Genomic DNA, 27865 nt, shown 5'->3' with positions numbered 1-27865 from the left:
TGGGGAAACTAAGACAGAGGGTCCTGCCCAAGTGATGGCACTGGGGAGCAGTCACTCAAGTTTATTTCCACCAGGGCCCAAGAAAAAAAGCAATGAAGCAACTTAAAATTCCGTCAAGATAGATACCAATATCCAAGGTGCTTGGTCTCCCGAGTGTGGGATCCACATCAAGGCTCTTGGTGGGAAGGCAGGAGGCATTTTCAGCATGAGATAGGAATCAGGTTGTGAATCAGAGTCTAGAATCTAAGATAAAAGAAGATACCAGGGCTGGGAGTGGTGGCTCACACACACCTGTAATCCTAGCACTTCGGGAGGTTGAGGCCTGATTGCCTGAGCTCATGAGTTCAAGATCAGCCCGGGCAACACGGCGAAACCCCGTCTCTACTAAAATACAAAAAATTAGCTGGGCGTGGCGGCATGCACCAGTAGTCCCAGATACTCAGAAGGCTAAGGCAGGAGAATTGCTGGAACCCAGAAGGCGGAGGTTGCAGTGAGCTGAGATTGTGCCACTGCACTCCAGCCTGGGCAATAGACCAAGGCTCCCTTTCAAAAAAAAAGAAAAGATACCAGAACTTGGTCCTTAAGAAACAAAATTCTGCTGGACACAGTAGCCCATGCCTGTAACCTCAGTACTTTGGGGGGCCCAAGGCAGGCAGATTGCTTGAGGCCAGGAGTTCAAGACCAGCCTGGGCAACATGCCGAAACTCTGTCTCTACCAAAAATTCAAAAACTAGCTAGTCTCATAACCTGGTCTCAAAATAAATAAATAGATTTAAAAAAAAAAAAAAAAGGAAAAGAAATCATGGGCCTGAACCAAGCTCCAGGCCTCACTGGGAAGGAAGAAGGACCCCCAGCCACACAGCCTAAGGCTGCGGAAGCACCAAGGTGGTTAAAGAGTGAGTGCCTGTCTAGGCAAAACCTGCTATTGACGTTTTTAAAATAATAAAAAAAAAAAGAGTGAGTGCCTGATGATGCCAGATTCTTCATCACCTGAAGTGAACCCTCACGACAGAGCTGGGCCATGGGCATCATAAACCCCATTTCTCAGGCTCAGAAGGAGCTTCAGGGAAATCCGAAGATTGGCCCAGTCTCTACCAAGTGGTGGATTTAGACCTGGCATGACTCCATTCCAAATCTCACCCTTGTCCCACTATTCCACGGGACCTCCCATTCCTGAGGGAGCCTGGACACAGGCAAATGCTCAGCCCAGGAGGTTGAGGTTACAGTGAGCTATGATCGCACCACTGTAGTCTAGCCTGGGCATGGGCAATAGGGAGAGACCCTTCTCTGAAAAAAATAAAAATACTAATTTTGGAAGGAAGTAATTCTAAAATGTTACACTTGTCTTCAGCATATCTGCAATATAATTAAAATGTTCTGAATAGCTGAGGATCATTCATAGAAACCAGTGGCTTTTTTCCAGCAGTGTCTCCTGACACTGTAATAGTAGGAGTATGGGGAGCTATTTGCTTTTATGCTAAATGACCTCAGACCACTTATAAAATGCATATGAGTGCATTAAATGTTTTTTTGTGTGTGATGTTACCTCCCTGGCTACCAGGGGTCACTTGCTACTCTAAATGTGTTTCTAATCTACTAGTACAGGAACACACATGGACACATTAAAATTGGGAATAAAAGTAAGGATAAGTAGGCCATGATTTAGGACTGGAGAATCTACCCAGTGAGTAAAGTGTATGAATATTTTAGCTGCTGAGGGGTCCTTTCTGCTCCCTCAAACCCTGTACTGTTGCCCTGTAGTTGACCTCCAGATAAGTGAACTGTCACTGCATATTGTTCCCAAGATGATTATTTGCCTCTTGTATTGGAAAAGTCTGCTGAGGATTGCAGTATAGACTGTTCCCAATAATAGGAGACAGTTGGAATATTTAAGAGAAGGAAAGCAGCATAGTGTAGAAATAAAAAATCTTTGGCACTGGAAAGATGTGGGTGGGATTCCTGGTGTTCCCATTTTCCAGCTGCAGGATTGCTTTAGGGACAGGCCACCCACCTACCATGTGAGCCTTGAGGTCAAGAAGATGAAAGGAGATAATGCAGGAAAGTGCTTAGCACAGCATCTGGCAACAATGGGGCAAGGAAAGGAAATCAGAATGTGTTTTTGGGAGCTTCAGGGTGTCAGGAAGGAGGACAAGCAGGAAAGGGGCAGGAGAAGAAACCTGAAAGGAAAGGGAACTGGGCAGAAAAGGAACAATAAGATATGTGCTATCTGGGCTTCCTCAAACAGCCAGACATCATCCATTGTGTATCTGCCTTGCATAGCCCAGAAGGCCTGGCAGCTTCACCAAAAAAACATTAGCAGTGGGGTAGGGGAGTTGGGAGGTAGCCAGCGCTCTCCCCCTGCCCCACTTAAGATGGGGAACTTCGTGTTTGAGATATCTAGCTTTGTCTGGCCCTTTTTTCCTGCTCTGATTATTGTTGGCTTGGAGGGCCTGGCAGGGAGAGAAGGTCAAGGAGCCTCCACAATGGTTTCCTCCTACCTGAACTTAGTGGTAAAATGAAGCTGCCCAAATGAAGCAGCTGTATTTCCTTCCTTAGAGCATCTGCCTAGAGGCTGGGAAATGGGTACTTTTGTGGCTCTTGGCCCAGAAGAGGCAGGGTGGAGAAGGAAAAGGTGGCAGGGTGGCTGTGCCTCAGTCCCCCCAGTCCCCACACTTCTTTTGGCCTATATCTCGTTTTTCAAACCAGCTTTTATTCTTTCTGCCTCTTCCTCCTGTGCAGCCACTGAGCACACTCTTTAAGCTGGACACTGACTGGGCTAGTGGGCTGGAAATACAAGAGACAAATGATGCATAGTCCTGGCTGCTGGAGAAAGACCTTCACCTCCCGAGGTCCCTGCCTTCTCCCACCCTCAGCTCCCTTACCCATGACACCCCCAGCAACCCTTGTGTTCTGCCCCCTGACTGTTCTGTCACGCCTCAACCAGGCTCTGCAGTGTGTATGTTCCCAGAGGGAAGCGACACAAAGGAAAGGGAGGGGGGGCTGAAAGGAGGGAATCCCGCTGACATCACTGCTCATTAGCATGTGTGACCTCATCAGGGGGCGGGACAATTTACCCAGGTGTCTTGGGGGGAGGACATGTGTGTTGGGGGGTGGTATTTAAAGGGAAAAGCTGACAGTGCTGCTGAGTGAGGAAGCGGGTGCTGCGAGCCGCTGGGCTGCACACACACACACGCACACCGATGCACACGGACCTGGACACCGACATGGACATGGACACAGAAACTACAGCACTCTGCCCCTCTGGCAGCCACCGGGCCTCCCCTCCAGGGATGCCCACGCCAGGTGAGGGATAACCTGGGCAGGTTCTGGCTGAAACCATGGGGGTGGGAGCTGAAGCTTTGGTGGGGAGGTCAGAACAAGGTGTTGAGGGAGCTTGAGCCCAGTCTGCAAGAGGAGAAGAGCAATTGAGAAAGTGGAGAAGACCCCTGCTCACACAAGGACTGGGATTAGGCTAGGGTGGAGGGGAACAGCTGCCTAAATGCCCCCTCCCCCATCACTCCCAGGGCTCTGCTTGAGAAACTGGTACATGGCCCCTAGCTCAGCCTCATTCCTGAGGCTGGGATGGGCAAGAAGGAAGGGGAGAAGAAAGGGGCAGCCCCCAACCCTGGGAATCACAGGCAGGGGGCTACCCCGGGGACCTGTTGTAAGGGTTCTTCTGGCTCCTGGAGGCCCTGGCTGCTGGCCAAATATTGATCCTGGGCTATTTCCAGCCTCCTTCCAGCCCCCTTTGTTGTGTCTGTTGTTCTTCCTCCAGTTACCCTGACCCGCGCATTGTCACTCTCCCTGTCACTCACACACACACTCTCTCTCTACTTCTACCTCTCTATGAACACAATATTCGCTCCTACTCACAGGGACAGACAGGAATGCAGGATTCTCACACCCAACCACGCACTGAGGGATGCTCACCTATAGGGCCACGGGAAGCAGCAGCCCCCGTCTCTCAGTCACACACACACACACAGAGCCCACAGAGACCCAACATGCACATCATCTCAAAAAGCAAAGGCCCTTTCCTAGGAAGAGGCTTGCTACAAAGTTTTTTACTCTGCTATACCTACTCCCCAGACATTGGGTAGCAGCTTCAGCTTCTCATCCTCTCTGCTTCTCCTCGGTTTGGGGATTACCAGTGCAGGAAACAGGAGGAGGAAGGGCCTCTTGGTGGAAAGACTGGCAGCTTCCCCTAATCCCTGCTGCACCCCACAGGGCCGGAGGCCTAGTCTAGCGGTGTGCCTGTGTGTCAGTGTAAAGTGTGAGTGGGTGTGTGAGCCTGCATTCAGGTCCCTTCCCTGCATGGGGCACATTTTGACTAGGTTGGGGTTGGGACCACATTGGAGAAGCTATCATGTTGGCTCCAGTTCAGGCTTCTGGAGACTTTAGTGTAAGAGGTCAGGCCAGAGATTCTCAGTTACTTCTGGGTAATGGTCATCAAGTGGGTGTGGCTGGGCCTCTGATGCTGGAACAGCCTGGATTGAGCCTTCTGCAGATGGCTGGGCATATCCCACTCATAGCTTCCTTTTCTTTGCCCTCCCACCCCACCCCAGAAGCAGATGCCACATTGCTGAAGAATCCAGAGAAACTGTTGGCAGAGTTGGACCGGGGCGGGCTACCCTCTGCCCCTGGGGCCCCCAGACGAAGAGGCAGTATGCCTGTTCCCTACAAGCACCAGCTCCGGCGGGCCCAGGCTATAGATGAACTTGACTGGCCACCTCAGGCCTCATCCTCTGGCTCCTCTGACTCGCTGGGCTCAGGGGAGGCACCCCCTGCTCAAAAGGATGGCATCTTCAAGGTCATGCTAGTGGGGGAGAGTGGCGTGGGCAAGAGCACCCTAGCAGGCACTTTTGGTGGTCTCCAGGGAGACAGTGCTCATGAACCAGAGAACTCAGGTATTTGGGGAAGCCCTGCAGGGGTTGAGGGGGCTCTGGGGCCCTGGTCAGGGAAGGAAGTGCTGATGACCTGAGCAGCCCCTGGAGGACAGAGCTTAACAGAAGTTTCTCCAATGCTTTCTATGGCAGCCTCCCTAAAGTGGGGGCGGGGGGCCGGACGGTTTCTCTGGTGCTGAGATCTGAGGTGTCCCTTGTTACCAGGTCTCACAAATGTTGGGGAACCTCCTAATAGACTTTATTCCCTCTCCCTATTTTCCAACAGAGGATACCTATGAGAGACGCATCGTGGTGGATAAGGAAGAAGTGACTCTAGTTGTTTATGACATCTGGGAACAGGTGAGAACTAAGATGTGATTGCAGACAGGTGATGAAGCTGGGAGAACAGGGGAAGGGCAAAGTCTGGCTGAAGGCTGGTGGGACTGCTGGTCCTGGTTTCAACATGTACTGGAACCTGAGCTTTTGTTCATATCACCTCAGAAAGCAAAGGCCCACACCAACGTTCATACCACAGCCCGTGGCCATTAAGAGCCACAGTCTTTCCAGAATCTTCTGACCCAGAGGAAACTTAGGGTGGGAATTTGACAAAACCTGCAGCTGCAAGCTAGGCTGGACACCCTGAAATTGACTCCATCCATAAATTTTTCAGCCTGAAGGAATCTGATGTGACAGGACAAGAGCTCAGGGCTCTGGAATATCAGGGAAGGAGGGGGGAAAGTGAAGACTTCTTAATATTTGGACACAAAGGTTACCAGGTAGAAATAAGAGGCCAAATTACAAACGTGAATAATATTCATTTTTAAATCAAGAGCTTAAGCTTAAGAAATCAGGATGGCTACCCTAGTCTAGGACCTTCATATTACTAATTTCTCCCTCCTCCACAAACACTCTGGGTATGGAGATTCTGCTGTTAACTAGCTCTGCTGTCCTAAGCAGGTGACTTCCTTCTCCCTCACAGCCCAGGATCAGGAGATCCCTCCAGCCCTAACATTTCTCTGCCTGTCTGCAGGGGGACGCAGGAGGGTGGCTGCGGGACCACTGCCTTCAGACCGGGGACGCCTTTCTCATCGTCTTCTCAGTCACTGACCGACGGAGCTTCTCCAAAGTTCCAGAGACCCTACTTAGGCTCCGGGCTGGGAGGCCGCACCACGACCTACCAGTTATCCTCGTTGGAAACAAGAGCGACTTGGCCCGCTCCCGGGAGGTATCACTGGAGGGTGTGTATACTGAACAGATTCCATACTTGCGATCTCAAAGGAACGCTCTCCCTTCCAGGTCACCTCTTCTCCCTAAGGCCTTTTTACCATCGCTGGTGTACGAACCCACTTGCAATTAGTCCCAAACTAAGGGCAGACTCCCAATGCCCCACTCAAGGACCCTGAGAATCCCTTCTTGTCACTTCCCCTCACCTCTCTCCAAGGCCCACTTCTCTCTCTCCTTCGCACCTCCACCACTTTGTTCTCTCGGTTCCAAGATTCGCTAGTACCAATATCCTTTCCAACCACAAGTCCAGGCCCTCCCCAGGCCCACCCTCGTCCCGGCACCCCACCCCCCACCCCATACAGCACAGCGGGCGCCTGAGCCGGTCCCTTCCTGCAGAGGGCCGCCACCTGGCCGGGACGCTGAGCTGCAAGCACATCGAGACGTCGGCCGCACTTCACCACAACACGCAGGAGCTCTTCGAGGGCGCGGTGCGCCAGATTCGGCTGCGGCGGGGCCGGAACCGCGCCGGGGGCCAGAGGCCCGAGCCGGGCAGCCCCGAGGGCCCTGCACCGCCAGCACGCCGCGAGAGCCTCACCAAGAAGGCCAAACGGTTCCTCGCCAACCTGGTGCCGCGCAACGCCAAGTTCTTCAAGCAGCGCTCCAGGTCGTGTCACGACCTCTCGGTGCTCTGAGCCGCGGTCGCCATGGCCACTGCGGTCGCCATGGTCACCGCGCCCTCCGCTCACCCCCTCGCCTCGCCTCGCCCCGCCCCCGTCCGGCTTCCCCGGTGGAGGCCGTCTAGGAAACCAAAAACTCCCAGGATGCCCCGGTGTGACCTCCAGGGGCGGTCCGAGTCCGCTGGGCGGCACCTCCACGCTCGCCCCTACGCGTTCTCCGAACCTTCGGGCCCCAGGGCGCCTAGAAAGCGAGGATGCACACCTGAGGACGGCCGGTGAGCGGGGCGGGTTCTGCTGGGTCGGGAAGAAAAATAATTCTGCAAGGTATTTTGTTTTTTATTAATTCGCGCTTGGCCACCTCGTCTGTAAAGAGATACTAAAAGCGAGATCTTGAAAAGTACTTTGTAGACTCCTTGACGGAGTTTGCCTCCTTTGTACGCTGCGTGAACATGCCTCACCTTTATAAGAGAGTCTTAAAGGTAAAGACACGGAGACCCCCTCTTCCAAGGACCTTCCCGAAAACGTTCTGGCTCTCATCTACCGTTTTTGTCCACTTTGCCTTTAAGGAGTTCTTAAAGGCAAGGGCCTGGAAGCGCTGTTCTTGAGACTGATTTTCTGACTTACCAGTCCACCACCCCACTTCCCTTTTAAGGTTATTAAAGGTAAGGGGTGGACAGACTTTCTGCATTCAGATGCTGAGCAGGGGCAACCCCTTTTAGCCAGGGCCCAGGAGGCACCAGCAAGGGGCCACCCTTTCCCTTTTCAATAAATAATTTTTGTACTGCATCTGTTCACTTTTGACGGTTCTTGGAATCTCCGGGGAAGGGATGGGTGTTGATGGAAACTGTATTACCCACAAGAAAACTCAAGCCCAGAGAAGTAAGGAACCTAACTCTCTAAGGAGGCTCTGGAACTGACTTGGCCTGGGGTAGTCTGTGTCAAAGGGCCACAGGCCCTTACAGATAATCAGGTCCACTTCTCGTGCGTTTGCCAATGAGAAAACAGGCCTGGAGAGGAACAGGGACCTCCTAGAAGTCATTTGTAAATGAATGACACAATGGGACCAAGTCTCCAGACTGAGCCTCATCTCCTTACCCCACTATATCCTGCAGGGAACAGGCTAGAAGTTACATTTAGCTCCCAGAGTTACTCAGCTTTTACTTGGGCTGGTTCAAGGTGGGGCCCCTATCCACGAGGGAGGCCCATCAGCTGGGGCGTGATGGGGTCCGCCTGCACCTCCTCTGGCAGGGCCCCACAGCCCCAGCTGTCACCTGCAAAGCCCGTGTGAGTACTGAAGCTGTCACTGCCTCCCCTGGGGACGCCCACGCTTGCTGCTGCCTGAGCCATAAGTTTGAACAAAGGGAGCAGAGACAGCAGCTCCTCTCACCACCCCTAGACATATAATACAGCTACCTGAGCACCTGAGGGCCAGCCTCCACTCCACCCCACACAGCCTCCCAGAACTTGATGGAAAGAGGGTTGCAATACCTCCTGAGTCCTTGCAGCTGGGGAGGAGCCAAGGGGACCAGCCCAGCATGGGTAGTTATAATAAGATGAATAATGACACTATCCTTAGGACTTTATACACTTTATCTGTTAATTCCTTAAAGACTATATAAGGTCCAGCCTGGGAAACATAGTGAGAGCCAGTTTCTACAAAAAATTTAAACATTGGCCAGGAATGATGGCTCACATCTGTAATCCCAGCACTGCTGAGGCAGGAGGACCATTTGAGCTCAGTAGTTTGAAACCAGCCTGGGCAACATGGTGAGACCCTGTCTTTACCAAAAGTTAGCCGGGCGCGGTGTCATTCAGGTAATCCCAGCTACTTGGGAGGCTGAGCTGGGAAGATCACTTGAGCCAGGAGGTTAAGGCTGCAGTGAGCTGTGATTGCACCACTGCACCGCAGCATGGGCAACAGAGCAAGGCCCTGTCTCAAAAAAAAAAAAAAAAAAAGAATCAGCACACTTGTAGTTCTAGCTACTTGGGAGGTGGGAGAATTGCTTGAGCCTAGGAGTTCAAGGCTGAAGTGAGCTGGAATCACTGCATTGCAGTCTTGGTGATAGAACGAGAACTTGTCTCAAAAAAAAAACAAAAAACAAAAAAAACTATATAGGCCGGGTGCAGTGGCTCATGCCTGTAATCCTAGCACTTTGGGAGGCCAAGGCGGGTGGATCACCTGAGGTCAGGAGTTCAAGACCAGCCTGGCCAACATGGTGAAACCCCATCTCTAAAAAAATTAGCCGGGCGTAGTGGTGTGTGCCTGTAGTCCCAGCTACTCAGCAGGCTGAGGCAGGAGAATTGCTTGAATCCAAGAGGTGAAGACTGCAGTGAACCAAGATCGCACCTTTGCACTCCAGCCTGGGTGACAGAGTGAGACTCCATCTCAAAAAAAAAAAAAAAAAAAAAAGGCTATCTAAGGTATTTAACAGTAAAGGAAACAAGAGTGTAAGTAACTTTCCTGAGGTTACCCAGAAAGCAACAGAGTTGGGATTCCATGTCTGCTTGATATATTTTTTTTTCTTGAGACGGAGTCTTGCTCTTGTCACCCAGGCTGGAGTACAATGGCGCGATCTTGGCTCACTGTAACTTCCGCCTCCTGGGTTCACGTGATTCTCCCGCCTCAGCCTCCCAAGTAGCTGGGATTACAGGCACCCACCACCACTCCAGGCTAATTTTTTGAATTTTTAGTAGAGATGGGGTTTCACCGTGTTGACCAGGCTGGTCTTGAACTGCTGACTTCAGGTGATCCACCCGCCTTGGCCTCCCAAAGTGCTGGGGTTACAGTCGTGTGCCACATCACCTGGCTCTGCTTGATACTTAATAGTGATTTTATTTTATTTATTTTTGAGATGAAGTCTCACACTGTCACCCAGGTTGCAGTGCAGTGGCATGATCTCAGCTCACTGCAATCTCCGCCTCCTGGGTTCAAGCAATTCTCCTGCCTCAGCCTCCCGAGTAGCTGGGACTACAGGCATGTGCCACCATGCCCAGCTGATTTTTTTGTATTTTTAGTAGAGATGGTATCCATCTCCTGACCTCGTGATCTGCCTGCCTCGGCCTCCCAAAGTGCTGGGATTACAGGACTGAGCCACCGCACCTGGCCCCTTAATGGTGATTTTATCCAGCTTTGCATCTGAGGCTCCCTTTCCAATAAGGATGGGGAGAAGAGAAAGAGAGGACAGCGGACAAGATGCAGGGACACAATGGGCAGGGCCATGTGCAGTGGCTATGGTGAAAGGTCCAGAGAAATTACATGCCTGTAGTGGAGTAAGCAAGTTCTAAATTCTGAGGACCATGAACAGAGGCAACTCAAATTTTAAAATGCAGGAAAACACACTGGACCCATGAAGGAACCAGATGGCTGTACAGTTGGGTTGAAACCTCAGGGACATGAAGAGGAGGGGTAAGAGATGAGCATGGAAAAGAAGGTTTGGAGTCCCACTGTAAAGGACCTTAAATGCCAGGAAAAAGAGTCTGTGCCCAACTCTTTAGGCAGCAAGAGTCACTGCAGGTCTCTGAATGTGGAAATCACATGATTAGGATTGTCCTTTGGGAAAAGGAGGCTGGGAGAGGTGTGTGTGGATTGGAGCTGCAGAGGCAAGTCCTGAGGAGCTGAGTTTAGGGACCAGTAACAGTGATACATATAGAATATAATGAAAAGACCATCCTGAGGGGGATGGCAGTGTGAAAGGAAAGGAGGCATGGGTTTGAGGGTCAGAATCAATGGGACTTGGCAACTCAGTGGATGGGTATAAAGAGAGGAAAAAGTTGTAGGTGGTGGGAGGACGGTGAGGAACTTGGAGTAGGGAGCAAAGGAGGCAATGGGAGTAAGGAGCTCCATTTTGGAGACACTGAATTTGAGATGCTAAAAGAACATCTATATAGAGTTTCAGCAGCAATCTGGACAGCTGAATATGAAATTCAGAACAAGTTGGGGCAAGAGAAAGATAATGAGAATAATCACCATAGAGATAGTAGAAGAACAAGGGGAAAAGGTCGTGGCCTGTGCACATGCTTAGTTTAATGCTGTTTTCTTTTTTTTTTTTTGAGAGTTTCGCTCTGTCACATGGGTTGGAGTGCAGTGGCGCGATCTTGGCTCACCACAACCTCCGACTCCTGGGTTCAAGCGAATTCTCCTGCCTTAGCCTCCTGAGTAGCTGGGATTACAGGTGCAGGCCACCATGCCCAGCTAATTTTTGTATTTTTAGCAGAGATGGGGTTTCACCATGTTGATCAGGCTGGTCTCAAACTCCTGACCTTGTGATCTGTCTGCCTTGGCCTCCCAAAGTGCTGGGATTACAGGAGTGAACCACATGCCTGGCCTGTTCTCTTCTTAATGCTCTGTTGTATTCTTAAAATTCTTCGAACAAGGAGCCCTGCATTTTAATTTTGGAAGGGGATCCATAATTATACTAAGGGAGAAGGTGTAGTACAGGCTGGGATCCTTACCCCAGACTACTGATGGAGTCTGTGTCTTGTGAAATGGTACATACAATTTGATGTATTTGTGTAGTCATGCATGACTCTGAGAATAGTGTTCATGAATTTCATCAGATTTACAAGAGTTTGTTACAGGCTGGGCGCAGGGTGGCTCATGCCTGTAATCCCAACACTTTGAGAAGCTGAGGCGAGTAGATCACCTGAGATCAGGAGTTTGAGACCAGACTGGCCAACATGGCGAAACCCTGCCTCTACTAAAAATACAAAAATTAGCTGGGCGTGGTGGCGGGTGCCTGTAATCCCAGCTACTCGGGAGGCTGAGGCAGGATAATTGTTTGAACCCAGGAGGTGGAGGTTGCAGTGAGCTGAGATCATGCCACTGCACTCCAGCCAGGGCAACAGAGTAAGACTCTGTCTCAAAATAAATAAATAAATAAACAGATGGTACTGGCTGCCTCTGGGAAGGGCAACTGGATGAGTAGAAGACAGGGATGGGAAGGTGACTTCATTGTATGCCCTTTTTCTACCTTTGGAACTTTTTTTTTTCAGACAGAGTTTCACTTTTGTTGCCCAGGCTAGAATGCAATGGTGCAATCTCGGCTCACCCCCACCTCCACCTCCCAGGTTCAAGTGATTCTCCTGCCTCAGCCTCCGGAGTGGCTGGGATTACAGGCATGTGCCACCATGCCTGGCCAATTTTGTATTTTTAGTAGAGATGGGATTTCTCCACGTTGGCCAGGGTAGTCTTGAACTCCCAACTTCAGGTGATCCACCCGCCTTGGCCTCCCAGAATGTTGGGATTACAAACATGAGCAACACGCCTGGCCTTGGAACTTTTAACTATGTCATATAGCACCTGTTCAAAAATGAAACAAAATGATTTAAAACAAAGCCTCAGAGGTCCAGAGAAAGAAGAGGGAACAAGGAGATCCTGGGGATGTATAGATGGACAATGTGGAGAAGCAGCTGCCAAAAAGGTAGTGGGAGAACTAGGATTGAGCCTGTTGTGACTACTACCAGAGGCAGGGTTTCTAGAAGGAGAGTATCACTAATGGTCAGATGTAGCCAGAGAAAAAGATGAGGAGCAAGAAAGGCCCAGTGCCTTTCATGTGGCAGAAGCTTAAAACATGTACTTCGTGTATGGAAGACAATGACGGCAAGACTCCCCCATGAGGGGAGCCACACACCACGAGCCTCCCTCCCCCAACTCAGCCAGTCCCATCAGCCTGTCCCATCTGTGTGTTCCCTCCAGACGCCTACAGGGAATAGCTCAGAACAGACTGAAGCTGAAGCCTGGCTCCCGCCAGACTTGGGAGAAGTGAAGCGTTCTCTGAGAACCTGGCCATTCTCTCTTTCTCTGATCAAGGTAAAGTAGAGCCATTGATCTGGGCTGGGGTGAGAGGTCAGCAGAAGGGCACTGGGACCTGAGCTGCCATGCCAGGTAAGGTCCCTTCTGCCCTCATGCATCTCGTAACCACTGCTATTTTGTCTTGGAGTTCATGTTCCCTTACCAGCCCCTGCCCAGCCCCTACTACTTCCACTCCCCTTTGCCTACAAGACCCCCTCATTGGCCCAGAGCATAGACTGTGTGTGCTCTCCCTTGAGGGCCAGAGGAGCAGACAGTCCTGCATCTGGAAATCTCTCCACTCTGGGCCTCTGCCTACAGATAAGCCTTTAGGCTCTGCTGCATCTGACCCCCTTCTAGAGAGAGACTGGAGCAGAGGCCCCTCCGACAGGTGGCCAAGGTCATGCACAGAAGTCCTCTGGGTTAAACTCTTACTCCCAGGAAGTTCACATACACATCTTTTTATTAAAATCTAACATAGTTTCAATCCATATCAGTCTAAGTAAATTTTTCCTGGACATTTGAATCTTTTATCCACAAATGCAGAAGACATTTTGTTCCTCTCAAGGACTCAACATCTGCAATTTGCCAATCACTGTGCTGGGCCCAATGGGAAAAACAAATACATATAAGATACAATCTTTGCCCCTCAAATAGCTTACAATTAAGCTGGGGAGATGGACCAGGTAGTACAGCACAAAACAGGTAAAACAGTAGCAAACAATATCATATTCTATGTAACTGGGGGCTACCTCACGTGCTCCAAGAACTCTGAATGGAAGAAACAGTAAATTTGGAAGACATATTTTAGAAACTGGGCCTTGCAGGATATGTAGGCTATAAATAGATTAGAGAAAGAAGGAAAAGCATTCCTTGTGGTCAGACTACATGAGCAACCGCACAGAGGAGAAACAGCAGGCAGCCCACCACGTGAGGAAAAGGCGCTTCCTATAAAGGAGGCAGCAAAATTTGGGTGGCTGGTGCAGTCGTCAAGGGACACAAACACGACAAAAGCATACTGTTTCTCAGGGCTTTATCATCTTGGTGACTCTCTGATGGATATGTTCAAGGTCCCTTTTCGTCTATTTGAATATTGATATCAAGTTTCCACAGCTTAATGGCCTTGAAAACTCCAGATGTGAATGCAAATTCAGTAAGCCCTTGAATGCTTTTCAGTTAGCGCTCAGGATGTTTCCTGCATGGGGGTCTGTGGATGAAGTCACTCTTAACCTCTCGGGTTTTCTGAACCTCAGCTATGCTATCCCAACTCAAAAATGAAGAATACCTACCTTGTAGGGAAGTCATTAGGACTAAATAAAAGAGCAAAGATCTTTGTAATTTCTCAAGCATTATACGGAGGAGCAGTGGAGGTAGTAGTGCCTTTTGCATCCTATGTCCTGGCCCCTTATTTAGGCATCAAAGCAGCTTGCTAAACTCTCAAGAGCACACCACCATTTGGAGATATAAATTTAAGTTACGGTCTACAGGGTCCAACATGCCTCCCATAAGGACTCACCCCTTTGTTGGGTTTTGTTGTTTGGTGGAGAGTTGGGGTAAAGATTGGCAACTGAAGTTCCATGATGGTATTTTAGTGCACGATTTTCCATTTTTGTGTTCAAATTACAACTTGACTTTAAGCACAGGACCTGTGCTGATTTAAAATACTTATTCAGGTCGGGCACAGTGGCTCATGCTTGTAATCCCAGCACTTTGGGAGGCCAGGTGAGTGGATCACTTGAGGTCAGGACTTCGAGATCAACCTGGCCAACATGGTGAAACCCTGTCTTAACCAAAACAATTACAAAAATTTGCCAGGTGTGATGGTGGGTACCTGTAATTCCAGCTACTCAGGAGGCTGAGGTGGGAGAATCGCCTGAACCCAGGAGGCAGAGGTTGCAGTAAGTGGAGATCGCGCCTTTGCATTCCAGCCTAGGCGACAGTGTGAGACTCTGTCTTAAAAAAATAAATAAGGCCGGGCACAGTGGCTCACACCTGTAATCTCAGCATTTTGGGAGGCTGAGGCAGGTGGATCACCTGAGGTCGGGAGTTCAAGACCAGCCTGGCCAACATGGAGAAACCCCATTTCTACTAAAAATACAAAATTAGCCATGCGGTGGCGCCTGCCTGTAATTCCAGCTACTTGGGAGGCTGAGGCAGGAGAATGGCTTGAACCCGGGAGGCAGAGATTGTGGTGAACTGAGATCGTGCCATGGCATTCCAGCCTGGGCAACAAGAGTGAGACTGTCTAAAAATAAATATTCAGAAAGTGCCAGTGTAGGGCTAGGCTCTGGATACCAACAAAGGACGGGTGCTACGGGAATGCTTGGGGGATGCTACAAGGGACGCTAAGGAAAGGGTGGTACAGAGGGTGCTCTCAGCTAGTTGTGGCTCACACCTATAATCCTAACACTTTGGGAGGCCAAGGTGGGAGGATCACCTGAGGTCAGGAATTTGAGACCAGCCAGGCAACATAGAAAGACCCCATCTCTACAAAAAATACAAAAGTTGGGCCAGGCGCGGTGGCTCACGCCTGTAATCCCAGCACTTTGGGAGGCCGAGGCGGATGGATCACGAGGTCAAGAGATCGAGACCATCCTGGTCAACATGGTGAAACCCCGTCTCTACTAAAAATACAAAAAATTAGCTGGGCATGGTGGCACGTGCCTGTAATCCCACCTACTCAGGAGGCTGAGGCAGGAGAATTGCCTGAACCCAGGAGGCAGAGGTTGCGGTGAGCCGAGATTGCGCCATTGCACTCTAGCCTGGGTAACAGAAGCGAAACTCTGTCTCAAAAGAAAAAAAAAATGCAAAAGTTAGCTGGGTGTAGTGGCACATGCCTCTAGTCCCAGCTAATCAAGAGGATCATTTGAACTCAGGTTGAGGCTGCAGTGAGCTGTTATGGCACCACTGCACTCCAGCATGGGCAACAGAGCCAGACCCTGTCTTAAAATAAAACAAAACAAAACAGAATGCCCTGGTATTTTTCCCCTGCCAGACAAAGCTAAGGGTGCTAGGTACCTTGAAGGTACCAGTGAGGGGGGCTCATTTTGATTTTTCAAAACCATCTGGTTAAAATCTAACTATATGGACAGAGCCTCAAGCATAAACAGATTGGGCTAGTGGGATTTGTTTTCCTGAAAACTAGGGAGATTCTATGTGACCCAAGACCTTGTGAGCTTGGGGCTTTAGCCCAGAAACAATTTATTTATTTAAAAATGAAGATTTATTTTCACCATTGCACCACCCTTGGTTCTCCCCATAAACCTTGAGCATTCTCTGAAGTTGGGGAGAATGAAGTCAGCTAGAAAATCCAGTGAGTAGGCATCCAAATGAAGGGGAATACTAAGGACAGTAATAAGCCAAGTTTCAAACCTTTCTCAGTGAATCCTCACATTCCTATGAGATAGGTACTATCATTTTCTTTTTACAAATGAAGTATGAGTTAGAGAAGTGAAGTAACTTACCCCAGCTTATTCAGCTAGTTTATGAGGGAAGAGGAATCTAAACCATGCTGTATGGTTCCAGTGTGACACTTGGCTACAGGGTGGAGGTCTCCTAGCTTGCTTGTGCTCAGGAGTTGAAAGGAGGTGAATTCTCAGCACCACTAATTCTAAACAAGTAGGCTTCCTGGTGCCTGAAGGCTGACTGAAACTCTCATCCTTTCTGAAACATTGGCAAGTCTGACAAATCTCTGATTTCCAAGGTCACTGTTTCCCCTTTCTACAATCTGGCAATGACTGGCTCCTTTCCGGTCTTCAGGCACCTCACCCATCTACCCATTGCTCTCAAAAATAACTGCTTAATGGCTCTCCAGCAACTCCAGTCAACTCCTTAAGGGCTCTTGAGAGCAGATCATCTGAACAACTAAGAGACTTCATCCAACTTTTTGAAGTGATCTTTGATCAGCTCTTTCCTTGCCCCCACCTTCCCAATGATCTAAATTGGCTGGTCTGCCTCACCTCACTTTCAGAGCACTCTCAACCAAGAGCACACTGGAGAGCAAACTGGTCCTGGATATAAAGCGCAAAAGTTAGGAGAGAGGGGAAAGGAAGTCTGAAGCTAAAAGACTGAGATATGCAGCTTCTCATACTAGAATTCCTTTTCTGCATCCAGCTCATGACTATTCCCTTTACCTGGTTGCCATGGAAACATCAGTCTGGTGGATGGCAAGCAGTACTTTAGAAAGAAAGTATCACAGGCTACCATGGTAACATCAAAAAAAGTAAAGCTGCAACTTCTCTCTTGGTGGAGTGAGGAAGGAATGGATGAGGCTACTGGGAAAAGCAGCCTAGAAGGGACAGCCTTTGGAAAGCCTGGTGCTTTTAACACAGAGAGCATTAATTCAATTCCGCAGACATTTAATATGTGCAAAACAAAGCAATCATGAGAAAGACATCTAAGGCTGGCCTCATCAGGCTATAACCATCCAGTAACCTAGTTTTCAATACAATAAATTTTATTGAAATTATTTATTTACTAAATAAAAGCAGAGTAAGATGACCCACAAGAGGACAAAGAATACTAAAAAGAGAGATTAACTCCAACTAGAAAAGCTTCAGGGTCTTTTTTTTTTTTTTTTTTTTGAGATGGGGTCTCGTACCGTCACCTAGGCTGGAGTAGTACAGTAGTGCAATCTCGGCTCACTGCAACCTCCACCTCCTGGGTTCAAGTGATTTGCCTGCCTCAGCCTCCTGAGTAGCTGGGATTACAGGCACCTGCCACCACACCCAGCTAATTTTTTGTATTTTTTAGTAGAGACAGGGTTTCACCACGTTGGCCAGGCTGGTCTTTTAACTCCTGACCTTGTGATTTGCCCACCTCAGCCTCCCAAAGTGCTTGGATTACAGGCGTGAGCCACCACACCTGGCCTAAATTGTTTTTTTTTTTTTTTGAGATGAAGTCTCAGTCTGTTTCCCGGGCTGGAGTGCAGTGGCATGATCTCAGCTCATTGCAACCTCCACCTCTCAGGTTCAAGTGATTCTTCTGCCTCAGCCTCCTCAGTAGCTAGGACTACAAGCACAAGCCACCACACCTGGTTAGTTAGGGTCTTAAAGGACAGGACTTCGATCAGGAGGAGGAGGAAAGAAGAGAGAACAAGATAAGCAAAGACGTGGCAAGTGGAAAAATTGAGTCTACTGAGAGCTGTGGGAGCAGGGATAGGAAAAGTGACACTTCCTCGCTGACTCCAAGGCCTTGTTTTCCACGGTGGTGCTGAGAGGCAGGTAAGGTTAAGATTAAGGAATCTGAAGACAGAGTACTTGGATTAGAATCCCTAACTTGCTAACTTTGTGCTCATGGGGAAAATTATTTAAACTTTTTGGATATGTTTCCTGGTTTACAAAGTAAAGATAATAAAATAATCTACTTTTGAGAGTTGTTGTGAGGATTAGGTGACTTAATACATATAAAATGATTAGAGTGCCTAACCTACTACAAGCCTTGCATAAATGTTAACGACTACCATTACGCCACCTCCTATCACCTCACCTTTGAGTCTCCTCACTGTCCAAGTGTTGCTGCCTGATTTTCACTAAAGACTTACCATTACAGGGGAAAAGAGGGACTGTGATATAATTCCATCCTTCAAGTTTTTACTCAGTTCCCTTCATTATATGCTCCAGGACTAAAGGTTCACAGGTCAAGCCTCTGCTTCTACTGGTAACTCCTATTTGGGAGTTGTTGGGAGTCTGAGGAAGCAAGCAGAATTCCTGTCAAGAGTACAGCAGTTTAAAGAACAGGGAAGAAATGCCACCACCTTCGAGAAGATAGAAGCATATATAGACTATAAGCCAAAAATCAGGTGAGAATCTTTTTTAGAACTGAGGACTGGTGGAGAAATTTAACTATGCTGGCAAAGGATCTGGGTCACAATGTCACCCCTACCTTCCCCCTCCCTCACCATCATGTGCAGGTAGATGTTGAGGGAAGTTTCTTTTACCTTAAGCTGGGCCCAGAATCTGTTCACTGCCTGCTTCTCTCCACTCTAACCACCTCCTATGGAGGGATGAATAACAAGAAGGCACTGAGTCAGCCAAGCACAGCGGCTCACGCCTGTAATCCCAGCACTTTGGGAAGCCGAGGTGAGCAGATCACCTGATGTCAGTAGTTTAAAACCAGCCTGACCAACATGGAGAAACCCCATCTTTACTAGGAATACAAAATTAGCTGGGTATGGTGGCACTTGCCTGTAATCCCAGCTAATTGGGAGGCTCAGGCAGGAGAACTGCTTGAACCTGGGAGGCAGAGGTTGCGATGAGCCAAGATTGCGCCATTGCACTCCAGCCTGAACAACAAGAGCAAAACTCTGTCTCAAAAAAAAAGAAGGCACTGAGTCACATACACCGACACCAACTGTCACTCACTAGATACCATCACCTTATATGGAGTAAGACTGGAAATTGTCTTAGATATCTATTTCCTTACTTCCAATATTGTCTCTCTTCCAGAAAGAGGCTGCGTGAGGAACTAAGAACAAGGAAGAAATGAGGTGGAAGGATCCAAGTGTAGGAAGGCCAAAGTAGCTAGCGATGGACACATAAGGAAACCAAGCAGAAGAGGGCAAGGAGACAAGGCCTGTGGATATTTACAATAGTCTGAAGGAGTCAAAACTAGCTGTGAAAAAGACCCAGTTCATGGCCTCAGGATGACTAATAAAAATGGTACCCACTGCACTTCTCGAAATGCATTAGAAGCCAAATCAATAACTGTAGGGGTACTGGGTCATAGCCAGCAGCTTCTACCTAAAAATAGCACATCCTCCTTCCCTTCCCCCCAGGTCCAGAAAGCAAACTAGGATAGGACAGGGGAAGGGATGGGGGTGGTAGCCAATAGAACAGCAACAGCAGGTGAGATCCAGGCCTGGAAGAATCAAATGCTGTGGTTTGAATGTGTCCTCCAGAAGTTCAAACTGGAAATTTTACTCCCAATGCAACAACAGTATTGAAGATGGGGCTTAATACAAGGTGACTGGGTCACAAGGACAGAGCCCTCATGAATGGATTAATGTCACTATCACAGGAGCAGGTTATCATGAGAGAGCTGTTATGAAGCAAGTTTGGCCCCTGGTCCCTTTGTCTTACGTGCTCATTTCTGCCTTGTGCCCTTCTGCCATGGGATGACCCTCACCAGATACAGGCACCATGCTCTTGAAATTCCCAGCCTCCAGTACTGAGAAATATACTTCTTTATAAATTACTCAGTCTGTGGTATTGTTATAGAAGCAGTAAACAGACTTAGGAGCTAGAGTCCCACTGGCCTTTTCTGACTCAAGCAGGCTTCAAGTACTTAAATGATTTCATGTTAAAAGCAACCCCAGAGGCTAACATCACTGGCTTAGAAGTCTGAGAGCTGACAAATTAAAACCTAACAGCAATTATACATATTTTTAGCAGAAGAAATTCTTAGCATTTTGTTGCTATAGAGATCAAAAAAGGAGTCCCACAGAGCCCTGCCCCTAAATTCAGTCCTTCTCCTTTCATTTGGTCCCTAAGCAGGGTGAGAAAGCCTCTCCCCCACCCACTTATTTTAAGGCAGTGGTAGGTACACTTTCCCTTTCACAGAGGTATTTCTGGAATACTCAGTTCCCTAGAATTCACTGGTCCCAGACCTGTGTTATCCCAGGCAGAGCCATATGGAAAGCAAGGGTTGAGGGTACTGACAGAGGAACGATAGTAGACATCAGGTCAGGGGAACCCTGCTGTGTTATACAAGACCCAAATCCCTTTGGATACTGGACTGGGATTGCTACTACAAAGAGGGTCAAAGAGGGTACAAAGGCCAATAGAGTAAGAATGCTGAGCTTAGGAGCCTTCTCTGGTACTTAAGCTCTTCAAGATCACAACCCACCTCCCCCCACACCCAAGGAAAAAAGTACAGAATGTAGTACTGTCATAGTGCCATCTGCTGGAAAAATAAGATCTGTCCTTAAGCACAGAGAAGGAGCCCGTAAGTCTAAAGCTGTCCAGTGGGAGCCAGGCGCGGTGGCTCATGCCTGTAATCCCAGCACTTTGGGAGGCTGAGGCGGGTGGATCACAAGGTCAAGAGATCGAGACCATCCTGGTCAACATGGTGAAACCTCGTCTCTACTAAAAATAGAAAAAATTAGCTGAGCATGGTGGCATGTGCCTGTAATCCCAGCTACTCAGGAGGCTGAGGCAGGAGAATTGCCTGAACCCAGGAGGCGGAGGTTGCGGTGAGCCGAGATCGCGCCATTGCACTCCAGCCTGGGTAACAAGAGCAAAACTCCATCTCAAAAAAAAAAAAAAAAAAAGCTGTCCAGTGGGTAGGTTGGGATGGAGATAGTAAAGATGCCGACAGATGAAGACAACCATAGGATCAAGAGTGTAATGCAGATACAAATGGGAAACCCATTCTGTGAGTTTTCATTTTTCTTTTTTTGAGATGGAGTCTTGCTCTGTCACCAGGCTGGAGTGCAGTGGAGTGATCTTGGCTCACTGCAACCTCCACCTCCCGGGTTCAAGTGATTCTCCTGCCTCAGTCTCCCGAGTAGCTGGTATTACAGGCACCCACCACCACACCCAGCTAATTTTTATATTTTTAGTAGAGATAGGATTTTTTTATTTTTATTTTTTTTTTAAAAAGATGGGGTTTCACCACGTTGGTCAGGCTGGTCTTGAACTCCCAACCTCAGGTGATCCGCCCGCCTTGGCCTCCAAAGTGCTTGGATTACAGACGTGAGCCACTACGCCCGGCCAGAGGTAGGATTTCACCATGTTAGCCAGGATGGTCTCGATCTCCTGACCTCATGATCTGCCCACCTCGGCCTCCCAAAGTGCTGGGATTACAGGCGTGAGCCACCATGCCCAGCTGAGTTTTCATTTTTCTTTCTAAAGATGGTTAAATAAAATAAATAAAAGAAAGAAAACACAATGGTGTTACTAATCTTTTTTTTTTCTTGAGAGGTTGCTTGCGCCACATGTGAAAAACGCAGGGGAAAACTAATCTTTTATAATCCCCAGAAACATGGTTTGGGCTAATAAGTTGTCCGACAGATACACAACAGAGACCACACACAAATCGGCAACAGCCGCCACGAGGAGGAGGCTTGCCTTTTGTACAAAGTTTATATATATATATATACACACACATACATATACACACACACACACACACACACATACATACATACATATATTTATGTACACAGACACAAGGGGATAAAATCCAGTGAGAAGGGCTCACACATGCCCAGGTAGGAAATGGGAGCAGCTTTAACTGCCAGGGTTGAGGCCACAGTAGAGGCACACAGGAAGTGGTAGAAAGTAGCAGCCTCCCTCCATCCTCCCACCCCAGGCCAAAGGGAGGACCTGCGAGGAAGGACAAGTATTCAAAGGAAGATGGAAGACACTGGAAAGGTACACTCCACCTCTTACTAAATTCTTGAAAGCCTCTAAATGCCTGGCAGGATAGATCACTCCCATGCCTCCTATCAAGATGCTGAGTCTATAGTAGGTCTCGCCTCAAGCTGCATCAAGCTAAGGTCTGAGGTTGGCTTCTCAATGCACGAATCCATGCTATCTTTTAGGGCCCTTGTAGCAGAAAAAGAGCACCTTCAAGGCTCACCTCACAAACTCAGTCCTCTTGATTCAGAGGTCCTAAGGGTTTTCCTTGACAGATTGAAGGATAAAGGTGCAGGAAAAGGAGAGAGGTCAGTGCCTTCAGTTAATGCCCTATGGCCTTCCCAATGGGGGAGGAATTGAGGAATCATTAAGGTGTAGGAAAGGGCAAGAAGGTCATCTCAGAGACAATACACATGGAGAAACAGGTACTCAATGCAGGTGTAGATTCTGCTTTCTTCAACTGGGCGCTTTGCTCAGCAGAGTCCATTTCCAGTGGGGCCATGAGCAGGAGCTCTTCTTGGTGTCTTAAGGGTGGCCCCAATTCCCTCAGAGACAATGTCCATGCCCTCAGGATGGCTTGGTCCACAAAATGGAGAGATGAGGCCATGGAAGAGTAGATGTGAAGTAGCAGGACCCAGAGGCAAAGGGAGGCAGTCTGCTGTGCCACCAATTTACCTGTGGAAAGAAGAAGTAAATGGGAAGCCAAAGGAAAGAGAATAATCAAAGACTAGAATGAGCTAGGTCCTGAGACTCACATGGTCTGGGGGGTAAAGAGGCTGGAGAGTTGGAAGCACTGGGAGGCAAGGTTCAGGGCTGGACTCAGAGCTAGAACAAAGAGAGGCAGAGTGAGTAAGCAAGCACAGTGCTCTCCTTCTTTCCAGATCCCAAACCTTCCCTTCCTTTCCCAAGACAAGACTACCAGTCAGAGCTGCTGGGTTCAGGGCGCCCAAGGGAACCGCTCCATTCAGTTGCAAGGCAGCAGCTTGGGCGGCGGCGGCAGCAGCAGCAGCAGCAGCAGCAGCAGTGGTAGTTGGCAGTTGGATTCCAGAGCCTAAAGGGAAAAGAAAAGGTGGAATTAGGCCCCAACCCTTGATCTAAAATTCAACCCCATATTCTTCACCTTGTGGAGATATTCTACCTTCTGCCAGTTTGGCCATAAGCTGCAAACGTCCACCTGCTGATCCCAGATCCAGCTCCTGGTCCCCATCAGGGAAAGTGATGTCTGTGCCACCATCCAGTCGCTCAGTCACATGGCCAACCCTCATAGGTCGACCAGCAAGCTCAAAGCCATTCAACTGTTCCAGGGCCCGCCGGGCACACTCAGAGTCAGAGAACTATGAGAAACCCAGGCCACATTAGTCACCTCCTCACCAAAGACATGCTCTCAAAGCCCCAGTAACACTCCTTAGTCCTACTATCCCAGAAGAACTGTATACTCACTGAGGTACAGTACAACTTTTCTTTCCCAGAAAATATGACCTATACCCATTACCTCAAAATGGTTGTCTGAAAAGGACCTTTTCTGGTGGACTCAATAGCAGTCACTTTTCAATTTTCCACTTCCGTTAAGAATCTAACAATAGGCCAAGCACAGTGGCTCACGCCTGTAATCCCAGCACTTTGGGAGGCCAAGGTGGGCAGACCACCTGAGGTCAGGAGTTCGAGACCAGCCTGGGCAACATGGTGAAACCCCTGTCTCTACTAAAAATACAAAATTAGTTGGGCATGGTGGTACGTGCCTGTGATCCCAGATACTTGGGAGGCTGAGGCAGGAGAATCACTTGAACCCAGGAGGCAGAGGTTGCAGTGAGCCGAGACCATGCCATTGCACTCCAGCCTGGGCAACAAGAGCAAAACTGCATCTCAAAAAAAAAAAAAAAAAAAAAAAAAAACCTCTAACAATGCAAAAGTGTATTTATTTTTTGAGATAGAGTCTTGCTCCATCACCAGGCTAGAGTACAGTGGCTCAATTGCAATCTCGGCTCACTGCAACCTCTGCCTCCCAGGTTCAAGCAATTCCCCTGCCTCAGCCTCCCAAGTAACTGGGACTACAGGTGCGTGCCACCACGGCCGGCTAATTTTTTTTGTGTTTTAGTAGAGAAGGGGTTTCACCATGTTGGCCAGGATAATCTTGATCTCCTGACCTTGTGATCCGTCCACCTCGGCCTCCAAAAGTGCTGGGATTACAGGTGTGAGCCACTGTGCCCAGCCTGCAAACGTTTACTACTGTAGGAAACCTAGCCTAACAGGTTATTTCAAAAATGGGTATATCAAATGGAAGACAGGCTGAGAGCCAAAGCTAGTGGGCTTTTAATTCAGTTATTTGTACTAGTAAGTTTGAGTTCTTAGTCAAGTACTAGGAATCTGGAATTCCTAATTCCAGGCTTAGAAGGGAACACACCCTAGTGCTGACAGCAAGGCAGCATGCATACCCCAACATACACACCAGAGTTGCTGATTAAGTGATCTGCTGACCTGAAGGCCTTTACTCTCTAGTCCCTTTTATCAGCAGTACCCAGCAGCACCCTGGTATAAAGGATTCCCAGTCTGCTGTTTGTATAAGTGTCAAGGTTGTTGACCTAAAAGGCAACAACACAAGGGCAAAAATGCCGCACAGAAGCCTTTCCATATCTCAGTCATACAGAGAGCTAGAAAAGGTTACAAAGGTTACTCGCTAACAAAGAACTGTCAACACCACAGCTAGCTTTGTTTAGCTAGCTAACAGTATTACCTGCCTAGGGCCTGGCATGCGGTACTGACAGTTCCTAGGCAGGTGCTATACATGGCTTGCCTTTACTGGCTACTTCTGAGGTGAGCAATTCCAATGGCAGAATACAGCTTAATGCCCCTCTGCCTGTGGGTAACTGTGGGGGTGTATGCTGCCTGGATTAAACCCAGAAAATACCAGCTTCTATCAGACTTTGTGGCTGGCAGCCAGTTCTCAGCCTGGAGTCACATGGGGCTGTAAGAACCAGATATAGGAATTGGAAATAATTTAGTTGGAATGTCAGTAAAAGGTAAAACTTGCCCATAATTAGGTAGCCTCACTATTCTCCCCACAGTGCTACATTAATAACTGATCCTTCTCAACGCAGAAATTGCTTCAAATGGAGTAGCACCAGAGGGGAGTATAATTTCCTATTACTACCCCTGTTATGAGAAACATCAATTCTATAAAGCACGTCTTTAAAAGCCCATACCTAACCTCCCTTATGCCCCCAACCTTTTAGCTGCAGCCTGGTTACTATTACCCAAAGAGTCAAGGTGCAGCACAAGGGAAGCTGGTTCAACTTCTGGACACCCCCATACCAGGGCCACTGACAGAGCAAAGCCAAAATCTCAAGCAATGCACTCATCTCAAGGGGTAGAAGGCTAGTCCAAGCTTCAGGCATCAGGGTTTATGGGTCATTTAGACAGTTTCTAAAGGAGGAGGATGAAGCTAAGCTGCAAAATCAGACAAGTGGACAAACCCAAAGTAAATAAAAAATTACAAAGACTAGAGACTCACCGTGATGAAACCATAACCTTTAGAGCGGCCTGTATCTGAGTCCTTCATCAGGACAATATTATCAATCTGTAGTAGAAAAGTAAGAAATTATTAGTAAACTTTTGACTAGCCCATATACCTTCAATCTTTCCTACCCAGATTGCTTTTTTTTTTTTTGAGACAGAGTCTCACTCTGTTGACCAGGGGTGCAATCATTAATTTTTGTATTTTTAGTAGAGATGAGGTTTTACCATGTTGCATGTTGGCCAGGCTGGTCTCATACTTCCGGCCTCAAATGATCCACCAGGCTCAGCTTCCCAAAGTTCAGGAATTACAAGTGTGAGCCATCACGATCTGCCAATATTTCTAATTTTCTACCCAACAAATGATCTCTCTCTCTCTTTTTTTTTTTTTTGACAAATTTAATCTCTATTTATTTATTTTTTGTGGTAGGGTCTCACTCTGCTGCCCAAAATCGAGGGCAGTGGCACAATCATGGCTTATTGCAGCCTTGATCTCTAACACTGAAGCAATCCTCCCGCCTTAGCCTCCCAAGTAGCTGGGACTACAGGCATAGGCCACCACACCTAGCTAATTTTTTATTTGTAGAGACAATGTTTTGCTATATTGCCCAGGCTGCTATCAAACTCTTAGGCTCAAGTGATCCTCCTGCCTCAGCCTCCCAAAGTGTTGTGATTATAGATTGAGCTACAGTACCTGGCCCAAATCTTCTTTTCAAAAGAAACAGCAGGGCGTGGTGGCTAATCCCTGTAATCCTAGCACTTTGGAAAGCTGAGGTGGGCAGGCAACATGACAAAACCTCGTTTCTACAAAAAATAGAAAAATTAGCTGGGCACAGTGGTGCACACCTACAGTCCCAGCTACTTTACTGGAATTAGGAGTTCTAGATTCCAGAACTAAAACTTACTAGGTAGGAGGGTCACTTGAGCCTGGAGGTCAAGGCTGTAGGAGCCTCGGGGGAAAAAAAAAAAAGGCCATCTTTTACCAAAACATTTCTACTGACTAATGTTTTTTGTTTTTTTTTCCCCGAGACAAGGTCTCACTGTCACCCAGGCTGGAGTGCAGTAGCATGGTCTTAGTTTACTGCAGCCTCAACCTCCCTGGGCTCAGGGGGATCCTCCCACGTCAGCCTCCCAAGTAACTGAGACTACATGCACATGCCACCATGCCCAGTTAATTTTTTGTATTCCTTGTAGGGACAGGGTTTTACCATGTTACCCAGGCTGCTCTCAAACTCCTGGGTTCAAGGAATCCACCTGCCTTGGCCTCCCGAAGTGCTGGGATTACAGATATGAGTCACTGTACTCCATTTCTTAATTAGTAATCTTAATCTTACCTACTAATCTTTCTTAATCTGGCCTATTATTTGATTTCATTATGTCTAACTTATTTGTCTATCGAGCACATGAAGAGAGATGGGGCCAAACTTTCACAGCAGAGATTCATATGCCCATCATGATGTACACAGCAGGTTAATCCTGGCCAGGCAGAACAGAGAAGCACACACAAACACTCACCCTCCCCACTTCTTCCGATTCCCTTCAGAGATTTTTCTCATTTCTACTCACTTTACCAAAGGGCTCAAAGATGCCTCGGAGCATGTCTTCAGTGATATTGAAGTGCAGGGAACCCACACAGAGGCGCATTGGTCCACCAATGCCCTTTTGCAGGTTGTTGGCCATGGCTGCCAGTCGGTTTTTCTCTGCCTGGGGAAGGAGGAAATGATGGTCATGTCCCACATTCCCTCTCCCCTTAAAATCTTATGGCTGTTTCTCAGCCTGCTCACCTGTGAAGCCTGTACAATGATAGGTACTCCCAGCAACCGTTGCCCAGTTAGCCCAATAGCCAGTGGCACAGACTGGATTTCACAGAATTCCACATAGGCAATGCCCTTAGAACGGCGTGAGTTCCGATCTGAGATGATACGTACATCACGAACCTATCCAGGATGCAAAAGAAATCCTGAGTTGGGCATAAAGGGAGTTAGAAAGAAAATAAGCTACTCAGAAGAAAACTAAGGTGGGAGGGTTACCTTGCCTACAGCAGAGAAAAAGTCCTCCAGATCTCGAGGCCTAATGCGGGCAGCTAACTGCATACAGAAAACTGTGCGGGCATCACGCTCCTCAGGACTCAGATTATCAATTGGCTCCCTAAAGATTGAAATGTGTTGAGACCAGCCCTCCCAGTACCTGGTCACTGTTCTCTAGCTAACCCTTAAGTACTACATATTCCTGTAATTTGGCTCAAATAACCTTTTCTTCATAATTCACAATCCCTAAAAAAGTATTCATTATCAACTCACCTGACTGGGCTCTTCTCTCTGAAATGAGGACTCTTACTGTGTCCATACCTATGGCTAAAGAATAGAGAAAAACAAGAGGTGAAACCTTACTTTCATTGGTCCATTGCTGGGTCTTCCATGGTGA

The 27865-nt window shown here is 48.2% G+C and overlaps 2 protein-coding genes across 7 annotated transcripts in view; one reads left to right on the top strand and one right to left on the bottom strand.

Annotated features, from left to right (window-relative positions):
• The first annotated feature begins 878 nt into the window (after positions 1 to 878).
• Positions 879 to 19243, top strand: REM2 (RRAD and GEM like GTPase 2). Its single transcript, XM_064374774.1, has 7 exons — positions 879 to 3303; positions 4566 to 4907; positions 5170 to 5243; positions 5914 to 6121; positions 6504 to 7059; positions 18194 to 18372; positions 19019 to 19243. The coding sequence occupies exons 1-5, from the start codon at positions 3201 to 3203 to the stop codon at positions 6797 to 6799; spliced, it is 1023 nt and encodes a 340-aa protein (XP_064230844.1). The 5' UTR covers positions 879 to 3200; the 3' UTR covers positions 6800 to 7059; positions 18194 to 18372; positions 19019 to 19243.
• The window catches only part of RBM23 (RNA binding motif protein 23), a 27373-nt gene continuing 12525 nt past the window's right edge, over positions 13018 to 27865 (bottom strand). For 3 of the 6 annotated variants that reach the window (XM_064374770.1, XM_064374771.1, XM_064374768.1), the window contains 9 exons: positions 27742 to 27795; positions 27472 to 27589; positions 27226 to 27378; positions 27008 to 27145; positions 25440 to 25505; positions 23070 to 23265; positions 22851 to 22982; positions 22687 to 22756; positions 13018 to 22606 (listed from right to left, as the gene is read on the bottom strand). In XM_064374770.1, coding sequence (XP_064230840.1) covers positions 22603 to 22606; positions 22687 to 22756; positions 22851 to 22982; positions 23070 to 23265; positions 25440 to 25505; positions 27008 to 27145; positions 27226 to 27378; positions 27472 to 27589; positions 27742 to 27795 — 931 coding nt within the window. In that variant the 3' untranslated portion in view covers positions 13018 to 22602. Of the gene's footprint in view, positions 22607 to 22682; positions 22757 to 22850; positions 22983 to 23069; positions 23266 to 25439; positions 25506 to 27007; positions 27146 to 27225; positions 27379 to 27471; positions 27590 to 27741; positions 27796 to 27865 lie in introns of those variants that run through there. The other 3 variants (XM_064374769.1, XM_064374773.1, XM_064374772.1) reach the window with 2 other exon arrangements.

This window comes from Aotus nancymaae, unplaced genomic scaffold, assembly GCF_030222135.1.
Source record: "Aotus nancymaae isolate 86718 unplaced genomic scaffold, 86718_ANA_hifiasm-v0.15.2.pri h1tg000011l, whole genome shotgun sequence".
Classification (NCBI taxonomy): Eukaryota; Metazoa; Chordata; class Mammalia; order Primates; family Aotidae; genus Aotus; species Aotus nancymaae.
This window is presented reverse-complemented; position numbering and strand designations above follow the sequence as displayed.